The sequence below is a fragment of the Cetorhinus maximus genome, unplaced genomic scaffold (genome assembly GCF_964194155.1).
Source record: "Cetorhinus maximus unplaced genomic scaffold, sCetMax3.hap1.1 HAP1_SCAFFOLD_825, whole genome shotgun sequence".
Classification (NCBI taxonomy): Eukaryota; Metazoa; Chordata; class Chondrichthyes; order Lamniformes; family Cetorhinidae; genus Cetorhinus; species Cetorhinus maximus.
The window spans coordinates 128,370-148,182 of record NW_027596767.1 but is presented as its reverse complement, the minus strand read 5'-3'; the positions used below and the strand labels follow the sequence as shown (position 1 = coordinate 148,182).

The window sequence follows — 19,813 nt, the reverse complement described above, 5'->3', positions numbered from 1 at the left end:
CTGCCCGGCCTTGAGCGACTGCTGGTCGACTTCGCAAAAGCGCCGCAAACCCCAGGAGGTCCCCACCGCCGGATTTGCTTCCCGGAGGAAAGGGGGGGTTGGCCTCCAAGCGTTCGAGGAAGGGAGGACATCGAGGAGCAGCAGGAGGAGGAGGAGGGGGGGCGGCGGGCGAGGGCGTTTCCACACGTAACGCGCCCCAGCGCGGAGGCCGAGGGAGACTCCCGCCGCCGGGGCCGGGAATTCGGGCCCGCCCCCCCCCGAGCCACCGCTCCGGGAGCGTGGAATCGGAAGGAGACGGAGGGAGGAGTTTGCAGGGCAGCGGCGATGGGAGAGAGCTGAAGAGGTTCCCCCACCCCCGCACGGTTTCACGGACTGGGGTTCGACGCCTGGTTGGACGTGGGCACGCCTCAGGAGCACAGCACGATCCAAGAACTCTTGCCTGGCTCGTGGATTGGAAAGCGGCTTCCCTCCTTCCTGCCCCCCCACACACACACACCCCCCTCCACAATTGCAGCAATTTCTTTGGGGTTTATTTTTTTTCCTTCTTTGCCCCCTTCACTTTCCTACCGGACCCCCTCTGATTCCTGATCTCACCCCCCCCCCCACCCCACCCCACCCTTCACTCTCCCGTGAACCTGAACCTCAACTTGAGCTACTGACACGAGCTGGAACTCGCTTGCACTTTCCGCACCGTTTCCTCGTCCAACTTAAGGTCCGATATCCCGGCTAAACCGGTAAACCCCCCCCATTCCAACCCACCGCAGTGACATCGGGCGCGCGGGGTAGAAAAACAAATCATCGTTTACCCCCACTCCCCACTCCCCTCCCCACCGCCTTCCTAAGTTTGGCTGCTGGACCTCCGCTTCGGGCCTTTGACCCTTGGTGGGAAGTGGGTGACCTGAGCCTGTGGCTCGGAACCAGCTCCCAACCGCCCCCCCCTCACCTCACCCTCCCCCAAAAAACCCGTCCGGCCCCAGTGGCCGACTCCCCGTCCGGAGCCCTTCCCCCACCCCCCGCAGCTCCAGAGGCCCCGTTCCCACCTGACTTGGGGATTGGGGACCCCCGCCTCACCTGGCCTCCACCCCCCCCCCCCCCCACCCCCGAAGGACTCCGCTCCACCCCTCCCCCAACCACCTTTAGCTGGCCGAGGGTCCCTACCCTGCGTTTACCCTCCCCCTTCCCTCCCTCTCGACCGTCTCCGACTGCCTCATTCCCCCCTCCCCCCACTGATGCTGGGTCAGGGTCTCAGTCAGTGATCCCCTTTACAACCCTCTCCCTCCCTCCCCCCTCCCCTACCCCCTCCCCGCACCCACCACGGTTACCCCGGGCTATGCTGCTGAGCAGGGCCGCTGACCGACCAATATGCCATTGGGAACGGAGAGGAAGTTCAAACCCAGCAAGTACATCCCGGTCTCGGCAGCTGCCACCTTCCTCGTGGGCTCCACCTCCCTGTTCTTCGTCTTCCCGTGAGTATTTCCCGGGACGCTTTTTTTGTTTTTTTTGCGTGAGGAGCAGCGGGTGGTTGGCTGCGAGGCACTTTGGGGGTGGGGGTGGGTGTGGGAGAACGTCCTGGAGGCCCTGGGTAGGACAGGCCAGCTTGCCGAGCTGCTCGGGAGGATCCGACCTCATCACGGACCCTCTCGGACTTCGCCTGGGGCGACCGGTCAGCTCCGGCACTGGATCGACAGTGAAACCGGCCACGGCGACGACCTGCGTTTGTTCAGGTGGCACCTCACTTACCCCGCAGCGAAACGCCCTCCACAGGGTGGGGGGAGGCGAGAATCGGCCAAACTCCAACCCCCGAGCCACCCGAGGAGATGTTAGGGCAGCAAGCGAGTGGTCAAAAAAACATCTCAGTCAACGAGGGAGGTTTTAAGGAGTGTCTCAAAGTTTGAGGGAGAGAGACGGGGAGGTTTAGGGAGGGAATTCCAGAGGTCAGGGTCCCCCAGGCAGCTGAAGGCTCGGCCGCCAGTGGTGGCGCGATGGGAGTCGGGGGTGGGGGGGGGAATGGTCAAGAGGCCGGAATTCGGGGAGCGCAGAGATTTCTTGGAGGGGGACAGAGGTGTTGTCGAAGCGTGTGCGGGAGAGGGTGTGAGGGCGGGAAGGGAAGATTTTGAAAGCCGGTCAATTTATACGTGTTGATCACAGTGGAGACGCGGCAGGGCTGTAATAACCTATTGGAAAGATCCCTTCGTCAGCTGTGTGAAGATAAAGGGTTGGACGAAGAATGTTCACTTTTGATGGGAGAATTGGGAAGTGCCTGGGGTGGACCTCGACCGTATCAAGGTCACGTTCGTCGGTGACGGGCGTGTTACCATTGCACCCAGTGTCAGCATCGAGCGCTCCCAGGGCAGGTACAGCACGGGCTAGATACAGTGTAGAGCTCCCTCTACATTACCCTGACAGTGTCCCTCCCTCCCACTTTATACCCAGTGTCAGCATCGAGCGCTCCCAGGGCAGGTACAGCACGGGTTAGATACAGTGTAGAGCTCCCTCTACATTACCCTGACAGTGTCCCACCTCTCCCCACTTTATACCCAGTGTCAGCATCGAGCGCTCCCAGTGCAGGTACAGCACGGGTTAGATACAGTGTAGAGCTCCCTCTACATTACCCTGACAGTGTGTCCCCCACTTTATACCCAGTGTCAGCATCGAGCGCTCCCAGGGCAGGTTCAGCACGGGTTAGATACAGTGTAGAGCTCCCTCTACATTACCCTGACAGTGTGTCCCTCCCCCCACTTTATACCCAGTGTCAGGATCGAGCGCTCCCAGTGCAGGTACAGCACGGGTTAGATACAGTGTAGAGCTCCCTCTACATTACCCTGACAGTGTGTCCCTCCCCCCACTTTATACCCAGTGTCAGGATCGAGCGCTCCCAGTGCAGGTACAGCACGGGTTAGATACAGTGTAGAGCTCCCTCTACATTACCCTGACAGTGTGAAGTGAACTGAAGGGATGAAATAACATACTTTTAAGTCCCTCAAGATGGACTGAATTTGATTCCAGGCCCCAGACCCGTCACCCTTTCTTCCTGCTCAAAGTTGTGACCTTCAGCCCAGGCTGGATTTGAGCTCTGCGGATTGTTGATTTCTCAATCAGCGAGAGATTAATCCTTTTTCCTGTGTACAGTATTGGTTCTCCTTACCCAACGTTGGATATATTTGCTTTGGAGGAGGTGCAGCAAAGGTTCAGCAGATTGATCCTTCCAGTGGAATTCTTGCTGCCTAAGGGGCAGAATGGAATAGGCCTGTGTTTGCTGGAGGTTAGAGAGGGCGACCCCATTGAAACATATCGCATTCTCGGAGGGTTTGACGGGGTCGATGCCGAGAGGCTGGAGACAGGGGTCAGAGTCTCAGGATAAGGGGGTCGGCCATTTTGGACGGAGACGAGGAGAAATTTCTTCACTCGGACTCTCGTGAATCTCCGGAATTCTCTCCCCCCCCACCCCCAGGGAGCCGCGGATGCTCCGTCGCTGAGTTTATTCCGGACTGAGATGGAGAGAATTTTGGGACGCTCGAGGGAATTGAGGGATAGTCGGAGTGGGCGGGAAAGGCGGGGTTGAGGTAGAAGTTGGTGGGTTGAATTCACCGTGATGGCATGGAATGTCGGAGCAGGCTGGAGGGGCTGAATGGCCTCCCCCTTGCTCCTATGTCTGACGTTGCTCCGAGCCAGGCAGTGTGACAGACCCTGAGTGACAGCCGTGCACTGAGCAGCTGTGCCTGTTGTCACGGTGGAGCGGGAATGTTGACCTTCTCCTGTTCGGCAGCGGTTCTCGTGGCAGCTGTGCGGGCTTCACCTAGATCGTCTTTCCCCCCTCCGCCCCCACCGAAGCTGTGCAGGAGGGAGGGAGGGTGGCCTGTTCTATAAATAAGCTACTGCCTTCGCAGCCTGCCGAAGGCAGTTCTTAGCAGCTCCCCAAGCCCGGCTCTGTGCTGATTCAGCTGAGCTCACACCCCCCACAAGGCTGCGGTGAGAGGGGTGGGGGGAAGGAAGGGAGCTGCAGCAATGCCCCGGCTGCTGCAGGAGGCTTTTTTTTATTAAAAAGATAACCTCGCCTCGGGGAAGGGAGGGGCGCCAGGAGAAGGGAAACCAACCTGCTCGCAATCGGCTCCTGCCTGCGGATCGCAGCACCTTGATTTCCTCTGGGTGCCTGATGTGAGAGAGGGAGGGAGGGGTTCAGCGTGAGGGTCTCGAGGGCCTGATGTGAGAGAGGGAGGGAGGGAGGGGTTCAGCGTGAGGGTCTCGCAGAGTCTGAAGGATTCGGCTGTAACCCCTCTGCGTTGGGAAGAGGGAGGGGGGCCAGAATCTTTGGAGATGGGGCTGGATTGGAGGGACAGGGAGAGAGAGAGAGAGAGAGAGAGAGAGTGGTGGGGGTTGGGACGATCTGGTTGGAGTGCTCGGGATGCTAAGTGACACAGGAAAGGGATTGTATTTTAATGCCAGTGGCCAGGATCCTTACCCGAGGCTGCAGCCTCCAGCTGAGGTGAGTGACAGCGAGCGGCTCCGGCTTTTATACAGTTCCACAGCCGCGGGCCCTCCCCAAGCGTTCACAGCCGGGTAGTTTCACCACGCCCTAGTCCCTGCCGTAAGGCCAGCAAACGCGGCAGCTGGTTTTGGGCACAGCAAGATCCCATAAGCAGTGCAGCAACTGACGAAATCAGCTGCCTTTTTATATAAGCGATGCTGGTTGAGAGATAGACATTGGGCCCCAGAATGTCCCCATGACCCCGACCGGCCCCCATCGCCCCAACTGTCCTCCCAACCCGTCCGATCATTCCTTAGCACCTGTGGGACCTTTTGCATTCTCCTGAGTGGGCAGATGGATTAACACATCACGCGGAAGATGCTCCCCCCCACCCTCGCTGCGTGGTGCTGACTCCCCCTGCCCCTTGCGCAGGGCTCTCTCAGCGCCTCTTCCTCCATAGTGGTGAATAATCATTGGATAAAAAGCTTGGCTCTGGGTGTGAGGGGGTTGTGCAGGGTTTGATACCTGGGCAGGTGAGACACAGCCCAGCCATTTTATCTGGCCCTGTTTTTGTCAAGTGGGGCAAGTTGTGAATGAAGCCAAAGGCTTTGTGTTTGATGCACTGGGGAAACTAGAAGGAGCTTGTGGCGATCAGTGAAAGAAAGGCTGATAGGTGAACAGGCCTTGGTCTGGTGAGATTGTTTCGGGTGGGTGCATTGGAACAGGATTACTTCGAATATCCAGCTCAGAAATAGGCCCTTTGGCCCATCTGATCCATGCCAGTGTTTCTGTTCCACACGAGCCTCCTCCCTGCACACCACACCACACCCCCCCCTATATCACCCCCATTCAGATATCCTCTATTCCTTTCTCCCTCGTGTCTTTATCCAGCTTCCCCTTAAATGCATCGACACCGTACGCCTCGGCCACTCCCTGTGGGAGCGAGTCCCACATTCTCCCCACCCTCCGGGTAACGAGGTTTTTCCTGAATTCCCCACTGGATTTATCTGTGACCGTCTCACATTGACAGCTCCCGAGTTCTGGTCTCGGCCACAAGTGGAACCACCATCTCTCCGACAACCCTACCAAACCCCTTTCATCACCTTAAAGACCTCGGTCAGGTCACCCTTCCGCCTTCTCCTTTTTTCTAAAGAAAAGAGCCTCAGCCTATTCAGTGATAATCTCTCACTTCCGCTATCATCCGTGTGAATCTTTCTTGCACTTTCTAGTGTGCCAGATCTCCTTCCTTGGAAAGGGAGATCAGAACTGTGTACAGTAAGCATGCTATAGACCATATTGTGGGCAACTGCATTCCTCTCATGTGGCGGTTGATCTTGCTGAGTCGTGGGTCGCTGGAGGAAGACACCGGGGGTACGGTGATCCCCCTGTATCCCAGTTAGACACTGTGCCTTGGATAGGTGCAAAACAAAGTGTCACCTCGCCATGTTTATCTTTCAGTTTTTTTCCCTCGGTAAAGCCGCACTGTTGTTCTGTGTTCGTCAGATAAGAAACCTCATTCCCACAGGAAATTAAGGTTTCCATTGCGCACTTGGAGTCAGCGTCAAGCACTCCCTTGTACAGCACGGGTTAGATACAGTGTAGAGCTCCCTCTACATTACCCTGACAGTGTCCCTCCCCCACTTTATACCCAGTATCAGCATCGAGCGCTCCCAGGGCAGGTACAGCATGGGTTAGATACAGTGTAGAGCTCCCTCTACATTACCCTGACAGTGTCCCTCCCCCCACTTTATACCCAGTGTCAGCATCGAGCGCTCCCAGGGCAGGTACAGCACGGGTTAGATACAGTGTAGAGCTCCCTCTACATTACCCTGACAGTGTCCCTCCCCCCACTTTATACCCAGTGTCAGCATCGAGCGCTCCCAGGGCAGGTACAGCACGGGTTAGATACAGTGTAGAGCTCCCTCTACATTATCCTGACAGTGTGTCCCTCCCCACTTTATACCCAGTGTCAGCATCGAGTGCTCCCAGGGCAGGTACAGCATGGGTTAGATACAGTGTAGAGCTCCCTCTACATTACCCTGACAGTGTGTCTCCCCCACTTTATACCCAGTGTCAGCATCGAGCGCTCCCAGGGCAGGTACAGCACGGGTTAGATACAGTGTAGAGCTCCCTCTACATTACCCTGACAGTGTGTCCCCCTCACTTTATACCCAGTGTCAGCATCGAGCGCTCCCAGGGCAGGTACAGCACGGGTTAGATACAGTGTAGAGTTCCCTTTACTCTCAAACTTCTAAACTTGGGGAAACATTTGAAATCAATACCAGGGATTTTAGGAAGGGCTGCACACAAAGCTTTGAGTGTAGGAGGGTTTGTGTTCCTTATTCTTTCCACCACTTTTTATTTTCTAGTCTCTAGCAGGGAGGGCGCCCTTTCTGAATTCTGTCGCCCTCAATGCTGTTGGGCTTTTTTAGATTCTTCGTGCGCCCAGCCGCTGCACCTGAGACTCCCAACTCTGGTAAAAAAATGTAAAAGGCCCCATGGCACTCTTTAGAATTTTCGCTCGATGTCCCATCCAAAATTGTCCCAGAATTAACATCAGCAAAACAGATGATGTGAGCCTTTTCACGTTGCTGTTTGTGGGTGTTTGCTACGCACAGATTGGCTGGGGACAATAACTACACTGGCAGAAGTGCTTCAGTCGATGCCGAGTGCTTTGGGACACCTGGTCGTCGTGAAAAGGGCTACAGAAACGCACACCTTTTCTTCGTTTAAGCTTGGGTTGCTCCCCTTCACTCTCCTCTCTTTTGCTGCCCATGCCCCTTCTACGATTTGAACTCCAAGTCTTGTCGAGTGATGTATTCCGGTCTTTCCCCTTTCCCCTCTGCTTCTCCCTGCCCCCTGTGGTTTTTTCCCGAAGCTTTGCAGCACAACAAGCTGGGGAGTTATTCCGACGCACGTCTGGAGATTTTTTTGGTAGGAGCCGTCAGAGCCGAAGCAGGGAAATGGAGCGTTGCGATGTGCACTTTGAGCCTAACGGAAATAATAAACAGGAGTTCACCACACGGCCCCCTCAAAACCTGCTCCAAATTACAACCAATGACATGCAGAGTGAGCACCCAATTTGCACACAGCAAGCTCCCACAAACAACAACGTGACAATGACCAGATCGTGCGTTTAAGTGAGATTTGTTGCTGGGTAGATGTGAAGTGTCAGGGATCCGGGGGGTGTAAATCGAGAATATCAATGAAAAGATAAAGGTCTTGTCTGCTGTTAAACATCCTAAAACTCCTTTTTGCACTATGAAAAAGGCAGCAGTGGTATTGTCACCTTTCAGAACCAGCTCATGCTATTTTCCCTCCCCCCCGGCCCCCTTCTCTTTTCCCCAGAGTACCATGAGCACATGGTTGCGTTTTGTTATACCCTCCGCAGTAAATTTTCCATCCCTTGAAGGAACCTGAAAGCCCTGCAGGCTGCCCCTGGGAGAGTTGCTTTTGTTTGTAAGTTGCTCTCTGTTCACGCAGGTGGGAGCCACCAATGGTGGAGGGTGGGTAGGGGGAGGAAGGGGTCGACCTGGTGAGGATAGGAAGCGAGGTAAATCACCAGGATCTGATGGGATGGGTCCTAGGGAATCGAGGGAAGTTAGGGGTGGAAGTTGGAAGAAGCACTGGCCAGAATCTTCCGGTTCTCCTTGGGCAGGGAGCTGGTGCCAGACGACTGGAGAATTGCAAACGTGACCTTTTGTTTTTTTTTTAAATAAGGCTGTGTCAAGATAAACCCAGTAATTACAGGCCACTCAGTTTAACAGTCACCTCGATGAGTGTGGATTAATTAAGGAAACCCAGCTTGGGTTTGTGGAGAGCAAATCATTTTAACCGGCTAGTAATGAACTGACTCGTTTCTGATTGAGGCAACAGTGAGGGTTGACTAGGGTAACGCAGTTGATGTGTTATACATAGACTTCCAAAAGGGACTGGATGAAGTGCCAAACAACAGACATGTCAGCAAAGTTGAAGCCCATAGAATAAAAAGGAAAGTGGCAGCAAGGATATGAGGTTGGCTGAGTGACAGGAAACAGAGCAATGATAAACAGTTGTTTTCCAGACTAGAGGCAGGTATATTCTCCAGGGTTTTGTGTTAAGATCGCTGCTTTTCTTGACACATATTAGTCACCTCGGCTTGGATGTGCCGAGCGCAATGACAAAATTTGCAGATGACACAAACTGTGGGGAGGATCATGATAGACTTCACGAGGACACAGAGGGACAAATGGCAGTGGAATTTAATACAGAAGTGTGAAGTGATTGGTCTTAGCAGGAGGAATGCAGAGAAGCAGAATAAAATAAAGGTTAGAATTCAAAAGGGGGAGCAGGAGCCGAGGGACCTGGAGAAAGTGAACTGCACAAGCACCTGAAGAGAGAGAGCTTGCAGTAGGGGCTATACAGGGAAAATGTGTGGGGGTGGGAGCGGGAGGAGTGGGACTAGATGAGTTGCTCTTGAACAGGGTTGATGTGGACATGACGTGCGCTGAGAGGGCCTCCTCCTGTGCTGCCATCATTCTAATTGTAAGGACTGAAAGCAGAAATTGCTGGAAACACTCAGCAGGCCGGGCAGCCTCCGTGGATAGAGAAACAGAGTTGGTGGATTGAGTAGAATATGATTTGGATCAGAGCTGTTCTGAAGAAGAGTCATATTCAACTTGACCAGAACGCGCACACTCTGCAGATGCTGCCAGACCTTTTGCGTATTTGCAGCACTCTGGATGCTGGAAATCTGTAATAGAAACACAGCATTTCGCTTTCAATTTACCACTGATTCGAAGGGGTCATTTTGAAGGAGAAGGCTGGCTTGAGGGACGATGATTAGCTGGAACAGCAGAGCAACTCGTGCCGTGTGCGCATCCTGTCTCCCCTTCAGTCAGAAAACAGCACGGGCAAAGAGACAGTGGGATTGTTTAATTTTCCAGTTTCCCTCTCCTCCTGAAGGTGCTGCATCCTTGCTGAGGTACTGAGAACCCAGCTGCCTCTAACTATCATTCATTAACCCCTCTCCCCCCAGCGCCCTGTGTTATTGACTGTATTGCGAGTAATGTTAATCCAGCTCCCTCACACTGTCACTCAGTAACCCCTCTCCCCCCACCCAGCGCCCTGTGTTACTGACTGTATCTGTACTGATGTTAATCCAGCTCCCTCACACTGTCACTCAGTAACCCCTCTCCCCCCAGCGCCCTGTGTTACTGACTGTATCTCTACTGATGTTAATCCAGCTCCCTCACACTGTCACTCAGTAACCCCTCTCCCCCCAGCGCCCTGTGTTACTGACTGTATCTCTACTGATGTTAATCCAGCTCCCTCACTCTGTCACTCAGTAACCCCTCTCCCCCCAGCGCCCTGTGTTACTGACTGTATCTGTACTGATGTTAATCCAGCTCCCTCACACTGTCACTCAGTAACCCTTCTCCCCCCAGCGCCCTGTGTTACTGACTGTATCTCTACTGATGTTAATCCAGCTCCCTCACACTGTCACTCAGTAACCCCTCTCCCCCCAGCGCCCTGTGTTACTGACTGTATCTCTACTGATGTTAATCCAGCTCCCTCACACTGACACTCAGTAACCCCTCTCCCCCCAGCACCCTGTGTTACTGACTGTATCTCTACTGATGTTAATCCAGCTCCCTCACACTGTCACTCAGTAACCCCTCTCCCCCCAGCGCCCTGTGTTACTGACTGTATCTCTACTGATGTTAATCCAGCTCCCTCACACTGTCACTCAGTAACCCCTCTCCCCCCAGCGCCCTGTGTTACTGACTGTATCTCTACTGATGTTAATCCAGCTCCCTCACTCTGTCACTCAGTAACCCCTCTCCCCCCAGCGCCCTGTGTTACTGACTGTATCTGTACTGATGTTAATCCAGCTCCCTCACACTGTCACTCAGTAACCCTTCTCCCCCCAGCGCCCTGTGTTACTGACTGTATCTCTACTGATGTTAATCCAGCTCCCTCACACTGTCACTCAGTAACCCCTCTCCCCCCAGCGCCCTGTGTTACTGACTGTATCTCTACTGATGTTAATCCAGCTCCCTCACACTGACACTCAGTAACCCCTCTCCCCCCAGCACCCTGTGTTACTGACTGTATCTCTACTGATGTTAATCCAGCTCCCTCACACTGTCACTCAGTAACCCCTCTCCCCCCAGCGCCCTGTGTTACTGACTGTATCTCTACTGATGTTAATCCAGCTCCCTCACACTGTCACTCAGTAACCCCTCTCCCCCCAGCGCCCTGTGTTACTGACTGTATCTCTACTGATGTTAATCCAGCTCCCTCACTCTGTCACTCAGTAACCCCTCTCCCCCCAGCGCCCTGTGTTACTGACTGTATCTGTACTGATGTTAATCCAGCTCCCTCACACTGTCACTCAGTAACCCTTCTCCCCCCAGCGCCCTGTGTTACTGACTGTATCTCTACTGATGTTAATCCAGCTCCCTCACACTGTCACTCAGTAACCCCTCTCCCCCCAGCGCCCTGTGTTACTGACTGTATCTGTACTGATACAGTCCAGATAATCCAGCTCCCTCACACTGTCACTCAGTAACCCTGTCTTACTGATGTTAATCCAGTTCTCTAGCACTATCAGTAACTCGTGAGCAGTTATTTTATGATGACCGCAGTTGTAGCAATGACATGTAAGGTAATTATAGCTGGTGTTGACCAACCACCTGCAGGTCTGAATTTCATGTTTATTTTCAATTATGGTGCTTTGTCTCTCCCTTTCCTTTGTCTTTTTTAAAATTTCCATTTCTTGCAGCTTTCCCATCCATAGCTCTGGGCACTCTGACCTCTGCCAAAGCGCCTTATTTTCCTAGTCCCACCAATTTACCCAGTTTCCCCACAATAATATGTGCACTTTCAGGTGTCTTAATCGCACACCTGTGGGCACTTCACACGATGCATTGTTTTCCAGATGTTAGACAGGTAACAGTGACTGCCACATGTGGCAGGTTTGCCCAGAAGGAGCAGTGCATGTGCTTGGTTGAAAAGAAATGAGAGCGGCCCTGCAGTTAGACAGTATCTTCAATCAACTCCAGATGCCCCAAAGCGCTTTGAGGCCAATGAAGTCGGTTTAAGGTGTGGTCAAGGTTGTAGTACAGGGAAACAGCCAATTTGTGTACAGCAAACTCCCACAAAGAGCGATGGGAGAATGGGCAGACGATGACTTTACGTAGTGATCTTGGCTGAGGGATAATTATTGGTCCCAGGACACGAGGGAGCACTCCCCTTTGCATTTCTTGTGGTCATTGTTGTGGGTTCCACTACATCAGCTGGAAAGGGCAGAGTCTTTGTCTAACCAAGGGCTTTGAGCATTGGTACCTCCCCAAAAGTTCCCACTCCCTCAGAGCTACTCATTCGACAACCCCCCCCAAACAAACCGGGCACGGTCCCCTCCGGCAGCATGGCGCCCCCTCTCTCCCCCACCCCCATGAATGTGAAACATGATAGCACTGGTATCTTTCTGGTGAATCAGTGATGCACTTACACCTCCAAGACCCATGACGTACTTCCTGAGTTGCAGGAGCAGGAACTGCATACAGTGTTCTCATGTGACATTTCAGCAGAACTTAGGAATGAAGCCAAGTTCCTCCGTTTTGTGTTTTGCTGTATGCAGTGCCTTTGTCTCAGTGAGGAGTCAGTCTCTGTAACAAATGTACCTGTGTTTTTATTCTTCAGTGGGTTTTGGGTGTCACTGGCAAGGCCACCACATTTTTGCCATCCCTAATTGCCCTTGAGTAGGTAGTGGTGAGCCACCTCCTTGAAGCACTGTGGTCCATGTGGTGATGGTTCAAAGTGCTGTTGGGAATGGGGTTCCAGGATTTTGACCCAGTGACAGTGAAGGAACGGCAATACATTTCCAAGTCGGGAAGGCGTGGCTTGGAGGAGAACTTGCAGCTGGTGTGCTTCCATGTCCCTCCCCTTATCTTGGGTGGTGGAGCTTGCAGGTTTAGAAGGTGCTGTCGAAGGAGCCTTGGCGAGTTGCTGCAGTGCATCTTGTAGATGGTACACACACTACTGCGACTGTGCGTCGGTGGTGGAGGGAGTGAATGTTTGTGGATGGGGTGCCGATCAAGCGGGGCTGCTTAGTCCTGGACAGTGTCCAGCTTCTCGAGTGTTGTGGGAGCTGCACTCATCCAGGCAAGTGGGGAGTATTCCATCACACTCCTGACTTGTGCCTTGGAGATAGTGGACAGGCTTTGGAGAGTCAGGAGATGAGTTACTCTCCGCAGGATTCCCAGCCTCTGACCTGCTCTTGTAGCCACAGTATTTGTATGGCTAGTCCAGTTCAGTTTTTGGTCAATGGTAACCCCCAGGATGTTGACAGTGGGGGATTCAGCGATGGTAATGCCATTGAACATCAAGGGGCGATGGTTAGATTCTCTTTTGTTGGAGATGGTCATTGCCTGGCACTTGTGTGGCGTGGATGTTACTTGCCACTTGTCAACCCAAACCTGGATATTGTCCAGGTCTTGCTGCATTTGGATATGGACTGCTTCAGTATCTGAAGAGTCGTGAATGGTGCTGAATATTGTGTAATCATCAGCGAACATCCCCACTTCTGATCTTATGATGGAGGGAAGGTCATTGATGAAGCAGCTGAAGATGGTTGGGCTGAGGACACTACCCTGAGGAACTCCTGCAGTGATGTCCTGGAGCTGAGATGACTGACCTTCAACAAACATCTTCCTCTGTGCTCGGTATGACCTCAACCAGCAGAGAGTTTTCCCCCTGATTCCCAATGACTCCAGTTTTGCTCGGGCTTTTGGACAATGCCAAGGGCAGTCACTCTCACCTCCCCCCTTGAATTCAGCTCTTTGGTCCATATTTAGATCAAAGCTGCGTGACTCTGACAGAACCTGAAGTAAGCACGGATTATTGCTGAGTAATTATTGCTTGATAGCACAGTTGGAGACACTTTGTTGGTGATTGAGAGTGGACTGATGGGACAGTAATGAGCTGCGTTGGATTTGTCCTTCATGTTATTGGCAGGACTTGGCTGGGCAATTTTACACAGTGTTGTGCAGATGCTGAACTTGCAGGTGAATTGGAGTAGCTTGGCTTGGAGTGTAGCTCGTTCGGGAGCTATGCCTGGGATATTATCAGGGGCCGTAGACTTTGCTGATGACAATGTCTTAAAATGTGTGTGTTGTATACCTATGTCCCATTGAGGAGTCAGTCTCTGTAACAAGTGTCCCTGTGTGCGGTCTCTTGCTCTCTCTCTCTCTGTGGGGAGTCAGTCTCTGTAACAAGTGTCCCTGTGTGCGGTCTCTTGCTCTCTCTCTCTGTGGGGAGTCAGCCTCTGTAACAAGTGTCTCTGTACAGCATGTCTCTCTCTCTCCCAGTGAGGAGTCAGTCTCTGTAACAAGTGTCCCTGTGTGCAGTCTCTCTCTCTCTCTCCCAGTGAGGAGTCAGTCTCTGTAACAAGTGTCCCTGTGTGCAGTGTCTTTCTCTCTCTCTCTCCCAGTGAGGAGTCAGTCTCTGTAACAAGTGTCCCTGTGTGCAGTCTCTCTCTCTCTCTCTCTCTCTCTCTCCCAGTGAGGAGTCAGTCTCTGTAACAAGTGTCTCTGTGCAGCATGTCTCTCTCTCTCCCAGTGAGGAGTCAGTCTCTGTAACAAGTGTCCCCGTGTGCAGTGTCTCTCTCTCTCAGTTCGGAGTCAGTCTCTGTAACAAGTGTCCCTGTGTGCAGTCTCTCTCTCTCTCTCCCAGTGAGGAGTCAGTCTCTGTAACAAGTGTCCCTGTGTGCAGTGTCACTGTCTCTCTCCCAGTGAGAAGTCAGTCTCTGTAACAAATGTCACTGTATGCAGTGTCTGTCTCTCCCTCCCGGTGAGGGGTCAGTCTCTAACAAATGTCCCCATGTGCAGTGTCTTTCTATCTCTCCCAGTAAGAAGTCAGTCGCTGTAACAAGTCTCCCTGTGTGCAGTGTCTCTCTCTCTCTCTCTCCCAGTGAGGAGTCAGTCTCTGTAACAAGTGTCCCTGTGTGCAGTCTCTCGCTCTCTCTCTCTGTGGGGAGTCAGCCTCTGTGACAAGTGTCTCTGTGTGCAACGGTTCTCTCTCTCTCTCTCTCTCTCTCTCTCTCTCCCAGTGAGGAGTCAGTCACTGTAACAAGTGTCTCTGTGCAGCATGTCTCTCTCTCTCAGTGAGGAGTCAGTCTCTGTAACAAGTGTCTCTGTGCAGCATGTCTCTCTCTCAGTGAGGAGTCAGTCTCTGTAACAAGTGTCTCTGTGTGCAGTGTCTCTCTCTCAATGAGGAGTCAGTCTCTTTAACAAGTGTCCGTGTGTGCAGCATGTCTCTCAGTGAAAAGTCAGTCTCTGTAACAGGTGTCCCTGTGTGCAGTGCCACTCTCCCAGTGAGGAGTCAGTCTTTGCAACAAGTGTCCCTGTGTGCAGTGTGTCTCTCTCTCCCAGTGAGGAGTCAGTGAAGACTTGGAGTTTGGTAGTAGGAAGGAGTTGTTCATATCCTGTTTCTAACATTCTCAGCTGATATGTCCCTATGTGCAGTGTCTTTCTCTCTCTCTCCCAGTAAGAAGTCTGTCTCTGTAACAAGTGTCCCTTTGTGCAGTGTCACTCTCTCTCTCTGTCTTCCTCTCTTTCTCTCTCTGTCTCTCTCCCTCCCAGTGAGGGATCAGTCCCTGTAACAAGTGTCCCTGTGTGCAGTGTCTCCCTCCCAGTGTGGAGTCAGTCTCTGTAACAAGTGTCCCTGTGTGCAGTGTCTCTCTCTCTCTCCCAGTGAGGAGTCGGTGAAGACTTGGAGTTTGGTAGGAGGAAGGAGTTTTTCATATCCTGTTTCTTACATCCTCAGCCGATATGTCCCTCGGTGCAGTGTCTTTCTCTCTCTGTCTCCCACTCTCTCTCTCTCCCAGTGAGGTGTCAGTCTCTGTAACAAGTGTCCCTGTGTGCAGTGTCTCTCTCTCTCTCTCTCTCCCAGTGAGGAGTCTGTCTCTGTAACAAGTGTCCCTGTGTGCAGGGTCTCTCTCTCTCTCTCTCTCTCTCCCTCTCTCTCCCAGTAAGAAGTCTGTCTCTGTAACAAGCATCCCTGTGTGCAGTCTCACTCTCTCTGTCCCTGTCCCAGTGAGGAGTCTGTCTCTGTACCAAGTGTCCCTGTGTGCAGTCTCACTCTCTCTCTCTCCCAGTGAGGAGTCTGTCTCTGTACCAAGTGTCCCTGTGTGTAGTGTCACTCTCTCTCTCTCCCAGTGAGGTGTTAGTCTCTGTAACAAGTGTCCCTCTGTGCAATGTGTCTCTTTCTCCCAGTAAGGAGCCTGTCTCTGTAACAAGTATCCCTGTGTGCAGTCTCACTCTCCCTGTCCCAATGTGGAGTCAGTCACTGTAACAAGTGTCCCTGTGTGCAGTGTCACTCTCTCTCTCCCAGTGTTGAGTCAGTCTCTGTAACATGTGTCCCTGTGTGCAGTGTCTCTCTCTCTGTTTCCCTCACTCTCTCTCTCTGTCTCTCTACCTCCCAGTGAGGAGTCTGTCTCTTTAACAAGTGTCCCTCTGTGCAGTGTCTTTCTCTCTCTCTCCCCCAGTAAGAAGTCTGTCTCTGTAACAAGCATCCCTGTGTGCAGTCTCACTCTCTCTGTCCCAGTGAGGAGTCTGTCTCTGTAACAAGTGTCCCTGTGTGCAGTGTCACTCTCTCTCTCTCCCAGTGAGGTGTTAGTCTCTGTAACAAGTGTCCCTTTGTGCAATGTGTCTCTTTCTCCCAGTAAGGAGCCTGTCTCTGAAACAAGTATCCCTGTGTGCAGAGTCACTCTCTCTGTTCCAGTGAGGAGTCAGTCTCTGTACCAAGTGTCCCTGTGTGCTGTGTCTCTCTCGCTCTCTCTCCCAGTGAGTAGTCAGTGTCTGTAAGGGTCCCTGTGGGCTGTCTCTCTCTCTCTCCCAGTATGAAGTCAGTCTCTGTAACAAATGTCACTGTATGTAGTGTCTCCCTCTCTCTCTCTCTCTCTCTTTCTCTCTCTCCCAGTGAGGAGTCAGTTCTGTTGCAAGTGTCCCTGTGTGCTGTGTCTCTCTCTATCTCTCTCACTTCTCTCTCTCTCTCTCTCTCTCTCTCCCTGTCTCTCTCCCTCCCAGTGAGGAGTCAGTCTCTGTAACAAATGTCCCTGTGTGCAGTGTCATTCTCCCTGTCCCAATGTGGAGTCAGTCTCTGTAACAAGTGTCCCCGTGTGCAGTGTCACTCTCTCTCTCTCCCAGTGTTGAGTCAGTCTCTGTAACAAGGGTCCCTGTGCGCCGTGTCTCTCTCTCTCTGTTTCCCACACTCTCTCTCTCTGTCTCTCTTCCTCCCAGTGAGGAGTCAGTCTCTTTAACAAGTGTCCCTCTGTGCAGTGTCTTTCTCTCTCTCTCTCCCCCAGTAAGAAGTCTGTCTCTGTAACAAGCATCCCGGTGTGCAGTCTCACTCTCTCTCTCTCCCAGTGAGGAGTCTGTCTCTGTAACAAGTGTCCCTGTGTGCAGTGTCTCTCTCGCTCTCTCTCTCAGTGAGGAGTCAGTCTCTGTACCAAGTGTCCCTGTGTGCAGTGTCACACTCTCTCTCACTCCCAGTGAGTAGTCAGTGTCTGTAACAAGGGTCCCTGTGGCTGTGTCTCTCTCTCCCAGTATGAAGTCAGTCTCTGTAACAAATGTCACTGTATGCAGTCTCTCTCTCTCTCTCTCTCTCTCTCTCCCCCTCCCAGTGAGGACTCCGTCTCTGTAACAAGTGTCCCTGTGTGAAGCATGTCACTCACTCAATGAGGAGTCAGTCCCAGTAACAAGTGTCCCTGTGTGCAGTTTCTCTCTCTTTCTCTCTCTCCCAGTGAGGAGTCAGTCTCTGTAACAAGTGTCCCTGTGTGCAGTGTCTCTCTCTCTCTCTCTCTCTCTCCCAGTGAGGAGTCAGTCACAGTAACAAGTCTCCCCGTGTGCAGTGTCTCTCTCTCTCCCAGTAAGAAGTCAGTTCTCTTCACTGTATGCAAGTGTCCCTGTGTGCAGTGTCATTCTCCCTGTCCAAAAGTGGAGTCAGTCTCTGTAACAAGTGTCCCTGTGTGCAGTGTCTCTCTCTCTCTCCCAGTGAGGAGTCAGTGAAGACTTGGAGTTTGGTAGGAGGAAGGAGTTGTTCATATCCTGCTTCTAACATTCTCACCCGATATGTCCCTCTGTGCAGTGTCTTTCTCTCTCTCTCCCCCAGTAAGAAGTCATGTCTCTCTGACAAGTGTCCCTGTGTGCAGTGTCACTGTCTCTCCCAATGAGGGGTCAGTCTCTGTAACAAGTGTCCCTGTGTGCAGTGTCACCCTCTCTGTCCCAGTGAGGAGTCAGTCTCTGTAACAAGTGTCACTGTATGCAGTGTCACCCTCTCTGTCCCAGTGTGGAGTCAGTCTCTGTAACAAGTGTCCCTGTGTGCAGTGTCACTCTCTCTCTCCCAGTGAGGAGTCAGTCTCTGTAACAAATGTCACTGTATGCAGTGTCTGTCTCTCCCTCCCGGTGAGGGGTCAGTCTCTAACAAATGTCCCCATGTGCAGTGTCTTTCTATCTCTCCCAGTAAGAAGTCAGTCGCTGTAACAAGTCTCCCTGTGTGCAGTGTCTCTCTCTCTCTCTCTCTCTCTCCCAGTGAGCAGTCAATGAATACTTGGGGTTTGTTAGGAGGAAGGAGTTGTTCATATCCTGTTTCTAACATTCTCAGCCCATATGTCCCTGTGTGCAGTGTCTCTCTCTCTCTCTCCCCCAGTAAGGAGCCTGTCTCTGTAACAAGTGTCCCTGTGTGCAGTATCACTCTCTCTCTCCCAGTAAGGAGCCTGTCTCTGTAACAAGTATCCCTGTGTGCAGTGTCACTCTCTCTGTTCCAGTGTGGAGTCAGTCTCTGTAACAAGTATCCCTGTGTGCAGTGTCACACTCTCTCTCACTCCCAGTGAGTAGTCAGTGTATGAAACAAGGGTCCCTGTGTGCTGTCTCTCTCTCTCCCAGTATAAAGTCAGTCTCTGTAACAAATGTCACTGTATGCAGTCTCTCTCTCTCTCTCTCTCTCTCTCTCTCTCTCTCTCTCTCTCTCCCTGCCAGTGAGGACTCCGTCTCTGTAACAAGTGTCCCTGTGTGAAGCATGTCACTCTCTCAGTGTGGAGTCAGTCTCTGTAACAAGTGTCCCTGTGTGCAGTGTCACCCTCTCAGTGTGGAGTCAGTCTCTGTAACAAGTGTCCCTGTGTGCAGTGTCTCTCTCTTTCTCCCAGTGAGGAGTCGGTGAAGACTTGGAGTTTGGTAGGAGGAAGGAGTTTTTCATATCCTGTTTCTTACATTCTCAGCCGATATGTCCCTCGGTGCAGTGTCTTTCTCTCTCTGTCTCCCACTCTCTCTCTCTCCCAGTGAGGTGTCAGTCTCTGTAACAAGTGTCCCTGTGTGCAGTGTCACTCTCCCTGTCCCAATGTGGAGTCAGTCTCTGTAACAAGTGTCCCCGTGTGCAGTGTCACTCTCTCTCTCCCAGTGTTGAGTTAGTCTCTGTAACAAGGGTCCCTGTGCGCCCTGTCTCTCTCTCTCTGTTTCCCTCACTCTCTCTCTCTGTCTCTCTCCCTCCCAGTGAGGAGTCAGTCTCTTTAACAAGTGTCCCTCTGTGCAGTGTCTTTCTCTCTCTCTCTCCCCCAGTAAGAAGTCTGTCTCTGTAACAAGCATCCCGGTGTGCAGTCTCACTCTCTCTCTCTCCCAGTAAGGAGCCTGTCTCTGAAACAAGTATCCCTGTGTGCAGAGTCACTCTCTCTGTTCCAGTGAGGGGTCAGTCCCTGTAGCAAGTGTCCCTGTGTGCAGTGTCTTTCTCTCTCTGTCTCCCACTCTCTCTCTCTCCCAGTGAGGTGTCAGTCTCTGTAACAAGTGTCCCTGTGTGCAGTGTCTCTCTCTCTCTCCCAGTGTTGAGTCAGTCTCTGTAACAAGGGTCCCTGTGCGCCGTGTCTCTCTCTCTCTGTTTCCCTCACTCTCTCTCTCTCTCCATGTCTCTCTCCCTCCCAGTGAGGAGTCAGTCTCTTTAACAAGTGTCCCTCTGTGCAGTGTCTTTCTCTCTCTCTCTCCCCCAGTAAGAAGTCTGTCTCTGTAACAAGCATCCCGGTGTGCAGTCTCACTCTCTCTCTCTCCCAGTGAGGAGTCTGTCTCTGTAACAAGCATCCCGGTGTGCAGTCTCACTCTCTCTCTCTCCCAGTGAGGAGTCTGTCTCTGTAACAAGTGTCCCTGTGTGCAGTCTCACTCTCTCTGTTCCAGTGAGGGGTCAGTCCCTGTAGCAAGTGTCCCTGTGTGCAGTGTCTCTCTCTCTCTCTCTCTTTCTCCCTCTCCCAGTGAGGAGTCAGTCTCTGTACCAAGTGTCCCTGTGTGCAGTGTCTCTCTCTCTCTCTCTCTCTCTCTTTCTCCC

General features: G+C 52.6%; 1 protein-coding gene across 1 annotated transcript in view; it reads left to right on the top strand.

The window, feature by feature from the left end:
* Window positions 1-1,289: 1,289 nt before the first annotated feature.
* The window catches only part of LOC144674815 (palmitoyltransferase ZDHHC5-like), a 78,563-nt gene continuing 60,039 nt past the window's right edge, over window positions 1,290-19,813 (top strand). Inside the window, exon 1 of the mRNA XM_078536014.1 lies at window positions 1,290-1,466. Within this exon, the coding sequence (XP_078392140.1) occupies window positions 1,363-1,466 (104 nt within the window). The 5' untranslated portion in view covers window positions 1,290-1,362. The remainder of the gene's footprint in view (window positions 1,467-19,813) is intronic.